Consider the following 8,895-nt stretch of genomic DNA (forward strand, 5'->3'; position numbering starts at 1 on the left):
TCACGTTGTCCAGAAACACACCGGAAGTAGATTGTTTTCTAGCACCATCGCTAACGCAACATAAATTGCTATCTGTAAACTGCTGAACAAAAGGGCCGTTCCTTGTCGGTTAACTAAACTCGTAGGTTAGTTCGGTGCTCTAGTACAATACTTAAAATGGACAATTTGGAAACACCATACGACGAAGACGTTGACTTTTTTGAGTGCAAGGTAAGGTGGCTAACGTGGACTGACACAAACGGCCTTTTCGAAGCTACTTAGCCACATATCGCTTGTTGGCTGTCAATTACATTAAACCGTTGCCTCATCTAATTGGTAGTCATACAGATTATTTTTTTGTAGAATCGCCATGTAAAAATGATACGCTGTGTGCTAACTGAGACTTCTCTTTTGACCAAGGCCTGTAACAAGTGCTTAAGGGGCAAGACCTTGTACAAGATACACCTAACCACATCAGGACACGTAAAGGTACTGAACAATATTAATTGGTGCCGAACATAATGCTGTCTGAAAGCTGTGTTGACAACTAGTAATAACAATGCTAAAAGCAGTGATGCACTAACCACACTGTCACTTTACTAACTACTAATTTAGTTTCAAATTCAACACAAAACCTCATTACAGAAACAGGAGAGTCCAAACATGCTATATGCCTGGCCTTCTCAGCAGTTATAAAGATCTGATCATGTGAAAAATGCCTGCTTGTACAACTTCACTTCTGTCCTGCCAGTCCAAACTACCCATCTTTGTACTGGCAGCACAGTAAAGATCAAATCATGAAAAGGTAGACCTGTCCTGCCACAGTGTCACCAGCAAAAACACATTTTTTGGACATTGTGGATCTGTGAAAAGGTAAGAATTGATGAACATCAGTCACGTCAAACCTGACTTATACAACTTGATGTTGTCTCATGTCATCGTATGGAGACATCAATGATGGACACAGATTATTTGTTGGAACAGCAGCCTTGTGTGTGTGCGCATTTTTTTTTAAACGTCTTTCTCTGCAATGCAAACATTTTCAACATAAATTTGAGGCATCATCCACAACTGAACTTGTGTTTGTCTTGTTACATTTAAGTCTGGGACTTGAACCCATGCTGCTTACAGACACGACTTACAGTCACCCTGTGCCACTGAAGTATTTAATATTGAATTTGCACATGTAAACGGGAACTCCTAATTCTTTCTACAAGAACAGTGGAATAATGTGATGCTTTGACCCCAGATTTAAACCAGCTGCGAAGCAACTGCGAAATGTAAGCGGTGGCTTTATCAGGTCTCCAGAACGGCATCTATCCCCACAGGATGTGTTTCTGAAGCGTTGCGTATCTATGCATATGTTACAAGCTCCCGTGAGATTCAAAAAATCGTAATGGTAATCTGGTTTACCTGATGGTTAATGTCCTCTCTATGTGTATCAGGCTGGGTTACAGAGCATGTTACTATAAACCCAGTTTACTTTAGCAAGACACCACACACAGGGCAGCTTTCAACCCCCCAACCCCCCCCCCCGCTGCGTCTCTCCCTGCCTTTTCCTTTCTGATGTCCGAACAATAAGCATTTCTCTACTTCCAAAATTAATCTGTCCTCATACATGGCATACGTGGCTGTGTTTCTTTGCCAGTTCAGTCTAACTTTTTATTTTGAAAATCTACGGGAAACTCTGGTGTTCTGGTGCATGACTTCCTGTCTGCTGAATGTGGTTGGTGGTTGACGCGTGTTGGTCACGACACAGCTCAAAACTAGAACCGGTGCATACACGTCTTGTGTAAATCCAGCTTGGGATTGGGTGAGAGGCTCAAAGTAGAGTCCCTGCTCTTCACATTTAGAGAAGACACTTGAGGTGGTGTGGGCATCACTTGTCTTAAATGTGCACCAGCATGGCCACATCTTGCGTGGAGATGGCAAGGTTGACTCAGGACCCAAGGAGGGCCTACTACTACTACTACTACCTACTTCTTTTGCCAGCCAGGGAGGGGCTGTGAATCCACCAGGATAAGCTGGAGTAAGTTGTTGGAGACAGGGAGGCCTGGAAGCCTCCTATTGTGACCAAAATGGACATTCTCCTTTCAGACGTTTGCTCACTTTGGAAGTCTTTTTCTATGTCTTTTTACAAGACTTGAAATGCTCCTGTATAAAGAAATGCTTATTGTGTTTGGGCATTATAACTCCGTGGGAGCCAACTCTGCTGTCAAGCTTGCTAGACAAATTAGTCTAGAGAACATTTTTGATGAGATCACACCAGCTGCTGCTCCTATCAATGTGGTGGCATTTTGATATGACCCATGAGTACAACCCACTGAGTACTTGGCCCATATGCATCTTTGAGCTGAGCCTTCTTGATTTCTTCTTGTACAGCGTTGATCGTGGAATGTCTAGGGAGTCAAGACACTTCTCATACTGACTTGTGTCAGCAATGGCATTCGGTACTACTACGCTCAAATCTTCCCAGATCCAAGAGAAAACATTGTTACAGGGAACCAGAAGCATCCAAACATGTATGTGGTAATGTGACTGAATGGAACACCTGAATTAAATGACTAGGAGGTGTTGCTCAATACCTTTGTCCATATAATGTACAGGCCTTTGAATACTGCCCACACAACCCATTCTGGAAATGATTATGGAATATGGACAATTGACCTTTAAGAATTCATCCTGTGTAAAGGGCAATAGCTTGTCAGCAGGACCATCACATCTGTGTTGTATGAAATCAGCCACTGACCTCACAATGGGAAGCTGTACTTGGACAGAACTCAAATCAGAAGCAGAATTGCTTCTGATTGGTTGAAGATCACTCGACGTCTTCTGCCTACTTGGACTAAAGTGGATATTGCTTCCCTTTATGTCCTTTGTTGCTTCATTACAATCTTTACTTTTTTTAATGGATAAGCAGACAGGTAAAAATATGTAGTTTTAATGCATCTCAAGTGAATTGTGGTATTTTTTTTAGCTATTATGTGTTTCAAAACACTGTTTTCTCTTGATATAACCCTTTATCTGTTTGTAGCAGAGTTGGACTACAAAGTGCTTTGTTTACCCAGCATTAAAAGACTTAATTTGTATCGTTCTCCTTTCATTCCTGGCAGAGAGAGGCTGCCTTACATTTGACGGGTAAGTAGACTTCAGCCTTATATTTTGTTCTATCAGCATTTTTGTCCAGTAGTAAAATGAGTCCACTCACTTGAATCATTGCCTGCTCTAAAGGGCATCAGTTTGGTGAAGATCAGTGGTTACAAACATCTTGAATCAATAACATTTGCAATGTACAGCAGTACAGACAAGTGTGTTCAAAGACTTTGATGTACACTGATTTAAAAAAAAAAAAAAAAAAAAAAAAAGTAAAAATAAAGGGAACACTAAAATAATACATCCTAGATCTTAGTGAATTAAATATTCCAGTTGACATGATGTCCCAGTCCATAGCATCAATGCCTTCATCATCATCATGCAGGAACTGCTGACACACTTCAGCCACATGAGGACTAGCATTATCATGCATCATAAGGAACCCAGGGCCCACTGCACCAGCATATGTGGGTCTGAGGACCTCATCTCAGCACCTAATGGCAGTCAGGGTATCTCTGGCTAGCACATGCAGGGCTGTGCGGCTCTCCAAAGAAATGCCTCCCCACCCACTGCCAAACCGGTCATGCTCGAGGATGTTGCAGGCAGCAGAACTTTCTTCAGACTTCACGTCTGTCACATATGCTCAGTGTGAACCTGCTCTCATCCGTGAAGAGCACAGGGCACCAGTGGATGTGCCAATCTTGTTGTTCTCTGGCAAATGCCAATCACCCTGCATGGTGTTGGGCTGTAAGTATAAGCCCCACTTGTGGACATTGGGCCCTCATCCCACCCTCATGGAGTCTGTTTCTGACAGTTTGAGCAGAAACTGACCAGGAGGTCATGTTGCAGGGCTCTGGCAGTGCTCCTCCTGTTCCTCCTGCACAAAGGAGGAGGTAGCGCTCCTCCTGTTGGGTTGTTGCATACCTACAACCCCCTCCACATCTCCTGGTGTACTGGCCTGTCTCCTGGTTTCTCCTCCATGCTCTCATGCTCTGGACACTGTGCTGATAGACACAGCAAAGCTTCTTGCCACAGCTCTCATTGATGCGCCATCCTGGATGAGCTGCACTACCTGAGCAACTTCTGTGGGTTGTAGATACCGCCTCATGCTACCTCTAGGGGTGAGAGCACTGACAAAATGCAAAAGTGACCAAAACATCAGCCAGAATGGATGAGAACAGAGAGATGGTCTGTGGTCAACACCTGCAGTACCTCTCCTTTATAGGGGTTGTCTTGATAATTGCCTCTCATTTCCACCTGTTGTCTGTGCCATTTGCACAACAGCAGCTGACCTCCTAACAGGGCAGGTTGATTTCAACTGTGATTGACTCGGAGTTACATTGTGTTGTTTAAGTGTTCCCTTTATTTTTGTCTGCAAGCCTTCACATCCAACAAGCTATATCGAAATTATTTTTTCCCCAATGTTTAAAAGAAACCACTACAGACATGATCTGTTTCTCCCGCTTGCTAACTTGCACCCCGGAGAGGCATGTTTCCAGTTCTACTTGCTTATTTTGTTGGGCTAATTTGAGAACGTTTTTGTGAAATTTTCATTCTTCAGCAAAACATATTTTTTGTGAGGATTGCGTTTTTTTTTGGATCATATATATATTTTGTGCTGTAGTAATGTAAGTATCTTTGTCATAATATGTCTTTGAAAGAGGGGCAATAAGAGTTTATACACTGATGAGCCACAACATTAAAACCACTGACAGGTAAAATTAGTACGTGTCTTTCCATTGAAGAGGTGCGCTGGTAGGCAGCACATGAATGTGTGTTTGGAGCAGGAAGATGGACAAGCCTACAAGTCTGAGGAGCATGTGTCACATAATGATTAAATAACTGGGTAAGCGAGTGGCCATCTTGTGGGGTGTTCTGGTTGGATCTGGGTTTTTGACTGCCAAAGGAGGGGCGAATGAAGGACAACTGGCACAAAAGCCCCAGAAATGTGTGGTGGGGCAAAGACAATTTGGATTAATCCTACAAATGCAAGATCTATCAGTGCTGTCCCCTTTTTTTCCTGCTGTAAACATCTATAATGGCCATGTGAGTATCAGAACTGGAACACGGAGCAATGGATGGAATGACAGAATAAGTTTTCTTTTAGATAATGTAAATCGTAGAGTTTGTGCTGCTGTGGGGAACAAGACAGGCTTTTGGAGGCAGTGTGACGATCTGGACAATATTTTGCTCGGAATCCCTGGACTCTGACATTTATGTTGGCATCCAATATACATGAACTTAAAGCTTGTGGCAGATCATGTACACCCCTCAATAGCATTAGTCAGGGGGTTTTAATATTGTGGCTGATTGGTCTACATTCTGCAAATCATGTGGACCAACTGGAAGATATTCAAACAGCAGCGGTGATGCAATACACATGATTGCACTGGTTTCAGAGTGATCACTGCCTTGTTGATGTAAGTAGAGAAGAATATGGTTAATGAAGTGTTCTATTATTAGAGGACACATGAAACATTTAAGTCACAGTTCTGATGTCAGAATGTAAATGCATTTAACCCATTCAGCTGCAGCTACAGTATAACAGTTTATAAGCACAGGATATGGAATCATCCACTAATAAGGCTTGTAAGCATGCATAAAGACAACGGACTGTGACTTATGTTAGATAAGACTATGTATTTGATAACTTTTTTTTTTTTTACTTTCTCAGGGCATGCACACAAACAGTGCACTGACTTTAGGGACATCGTGCACTATCTGGATTACTTAAAGCTGGATGAGCCTATCATTGGTGAATAACTATTTTTTTCCTCCTTTTTTTTTTTTAATTGTTGAGTATCCTATTAAATGTTTTTACTGTTTTTACTCATTAGGTTTGAACTATTTGGAGGAAACTCCATGTACAGACCCGCAAGAAGGTATCCGTTATAAGTGTAAACTGTGTTGCCTGGAGGCACACCTAGAGGAAATGGTCCGTCATGTGATTGGACGTAAACACAGGCAGAAATACATGGTAAGCATTGTTAATGTGGAACTTTCTGTAAGTGCCTGCTTTGCCTTTTTTATCAAGCTGATAAACAATGGGAATGGCTTTTCTTTGTGTTTATGTAGAGTTGGAATCGACCAGACTTGGTGAGCTGGGATAAAACTACATTGAATTCCCAAGGAGGAAAGGCCATTCGAGCCAAAGCAGAAATAGTAGAGAGACAGGATGGACGAGGAAAACCAGTTCAGGTACATGCAGATAATTTGACTTATTATATAGTCATATGTACTTAACAAACATTGTTATTTTTTGTGTTTCAGTTGCAGAAAAAACAAGTTGAAGTCAGTGTCTCAAGAGGTACAAGGCAAAAGCAAACTGGGGATCGAGGAATTCCAGAGAAAGCCCCACCAAATGTTCCTCCACTCATTCCAGGACTCAAAAGTTCTAAATCTGACTTCTCTTACCGAAGTAAGCACTATCCTGATTCGTCTGCATTTCATCCAGATGAGCCTGACAGGTATAGAGACAGACGAGAGGAGCTGCTTAGCCGTGACTGCACAAAAGAGGAGCGTCGGAGGGAAGATACAAGGGAAGGATGCATGGTCAGAGATGACTATATCAAGTACGAAGACAAATATATTGAAGAGCCCCAGAGAAGGATGTTACTTGAGCCAAGTAATGTTCTCAGGTATGAGGAGCTGCATCATGGCCAGGGTGAATGTGCAGACCATTACGCAGAAAAACCCACCTATGAAAGACCCTATCCAGAAAGAGATCGGCTGAAGGAGTTTTACTTTGAGGAGGTTCGCCGTGGCCCATCTCATTCTTATGAATATCCTCCCTCTCAGTCTGTGTATCATGAAGGTGTTGAACAATGGTTGTCCAGGGAGAAAGAGTCCAGTCGACGCGACAGTATAACTAGAGGAATTCAGGAAACAAGTGAACCCAACACCACAAAATGGAGCTATCGTACACCGGAGAGTGAGCAGTCACATAACCATTTGTTCAGTATCATCCGCGACTACCAGCATAAAATTAGAGAACCAAATGCAGAGGAGGCATTTGACAACATTGCCCCTAAAGAGCGAGTGGAAGCCACCGGGATGTTTTCTGACATCCCAGAGCCATTCAGGCACTTTCTTAAAGGGCCCACTGATGATGAATGGCAGGGTAAAAGAAAAAGAAAGAGCCGCTTCTCTGATGCCACCCCAGAGGAACAGGATATGATGAAGAAAGTGTGAGTGTGAAAACTGTGCCATTCAGAAATGCAGTTTTAGTAGTTGGAATGCCATGTGTTTTGGTCTTCACTGTTAGATTCTGATTACAGTTTCAGCGACGAATATGGACCTCCAGCAAAGTTTGGTCGCGATTCTCATCCTGTTAGTGCACCACTGAGACCAGAAATCAATAGAAGGCAGTATTCACACATTGATGCACAGGTAAGTTTATCATAACCTCTAACTCAGCAGTGTTAACCTGAGTATTTTAGACAATTAACTAAGGTACATTAACATAAACATTTGCTTTTTTTTAAGAGTTCACAACGTATTGAAAGCTACCCGGAAGGAGGCTCTGAGTCAGAGGGTGTCTTTGATATGCTGGTAAAATCACAACCTGGCATTTGTATCATTTATTGCGTTATGTGTCCAAACAAGGTCTTGATTTGTTTTTTTTTGTCTGTTTTCTTGCTAGAAAAACATTGAAATTGAGAATATAGAAGAGGCCTACTTCTTGAAAAGCAAACTTTGCGGCCTTCTGAAAGAGTTCAAAGCCAAAAAATTGGAGAAATCTATGGTAAGTTATGCCCTGTGCATGTCCCGTGTGTTCCTGCGAAGCAGTAGATACTAAAGAAGTATGTTATGTCTTTTTGTAGCAAAACAGCCAGAGTCAGGCGAGCACCTCCAAAGGTTACGATGACCCTCAGCTGCCTCGACAACACATCCTTGAGAGATCGCTAAGAAGTGATTCAGACCAGAGACAACCAGACCTCCGATTCAGAGACGATGCCAGAATGGACCACCAACAGTGGGAAGAAATACCTAATGAGGGACACACTGAATACAACCATCTTGCACACAGGGAAACCAGTCACTCAAACAGAGGCTGTTATGAAGGTAAAGCCTTCTTTGTCCATTCTGCAGTTGTAATAATTTTATGTTTTGTGGATTAATAAATTACTGTCCTTTTGCAGAGGAATTTGGGTCACCACAAACAAGCCATTTTGATGAGTCACGATCTTACGCTGAAAGGTTTCAAGAACAAGTGCATCCTCGTCAATACCAAACTTCTGTTGTGGAGTATTTTGACTCTGCTGCACCTCCCCTCCACATGGAACAAGATACCAGAAGGAATCCCCGCTACTCCAGCAACCTGGACAAGATCACCTCCACACTGCTGGAGCTTGTGGCAAGAAAATAATCATCATTACCAATTCCTGTTAACAAAAGTGAAGATTTGACATGTATTTTTCTGTTTTTTTTTTAAGGTGATTTGCTTAAGAAATTTGTTGAGGCTTAATGGGATGCTTTTTGTAAACATTAAACATGTATACACCTGATGTCATTTGTTAATTCTTTAAGTTACTTCAAGTTACTTATCAGATGTAAGAATTGTGATATTATTCATGTTGCTGTGGTGGTCTTTAATCCTGATTAATTTGCCTTGAGAGTTCTACTGAAAAAATGAAGTTGCATCAGTTGTTTTACATCAGTGACATTCATATCTTACAGCTAAATAGCTTTACAGGATGCAGAAATATGTGGTTTAGTGCTTATTGTTTTTTTACCTCGTTTTTACACAATATGACCTTATATCCTTTAAATTCAGCAGTTTAAAAGAAGAACGTTCAGAGATCGACGTCGCTCGTCACACAA

At 41.9% G+C, this 8,895-nt stretch overlaps 1 protein-coding gene across 2 annotated transcripts; it reads left to right on the top strand.

Annotated features, from left to right (window-relative positions):
- Nucleotides 1–5: 5 nt before the first annotated feature.
- LOC114451907 (uncharacterized) lies at nucleotides 6–8,488 on the top strand. 2 transcript variants are annotated; one of them, XM_028430891.1, is made up of 12 exons: nucleotides 6–210; nucleotides 400–468; nucleotides 3,093–3,117; nucleotides 5,747–5,827; nucleotides 5,910–6,049; nucleotides 6,148–6,270; nucleotides 6,343–7,259; nucleotides 7,350–7,461; nucleotides 7,558–7,623; nucleotides 7,715–7,816; nucleotides 7,896–8,136; nucleotides 8,214–8,488. In XM_028430891.1, the coding sequence occupies exons 1-12, from the start codon at nucleotides 157–159 to the stop codon at nucleotides 8,438–8,440; spliced, it is 2,157 nt and encodes a 718-aa protein (XP_028286692.1). In that variant the 5' UTR covers nucleotides 6–156; the 3' UTR covers nucleotides 8,441–8,488. The 2 variants fall into 2 exon arrangements, with proteins under 2 accessions (XP_028286692.1, XP_028286701.1); XM_028430900.1 differs by lacking the exon at nucleotides 3,093–3,117.
- The last annotated feature ends 407 nt before the right edge of the window (nucleotides 8,489–8,895 follow it).

This window comes from Parambassis ranga, chromosome 2 (genome assembly GCF_900634625.1).
Source record: "Parambassis ranga chromosome 2, fParRan2.1, whole genome shotgun sequence".
NCBI classification, from domain to species: Eukaryota; Metazoa; Chordata; class Actinopteri; family Ambassidae; genus Parambassis; species Parambassis ranga.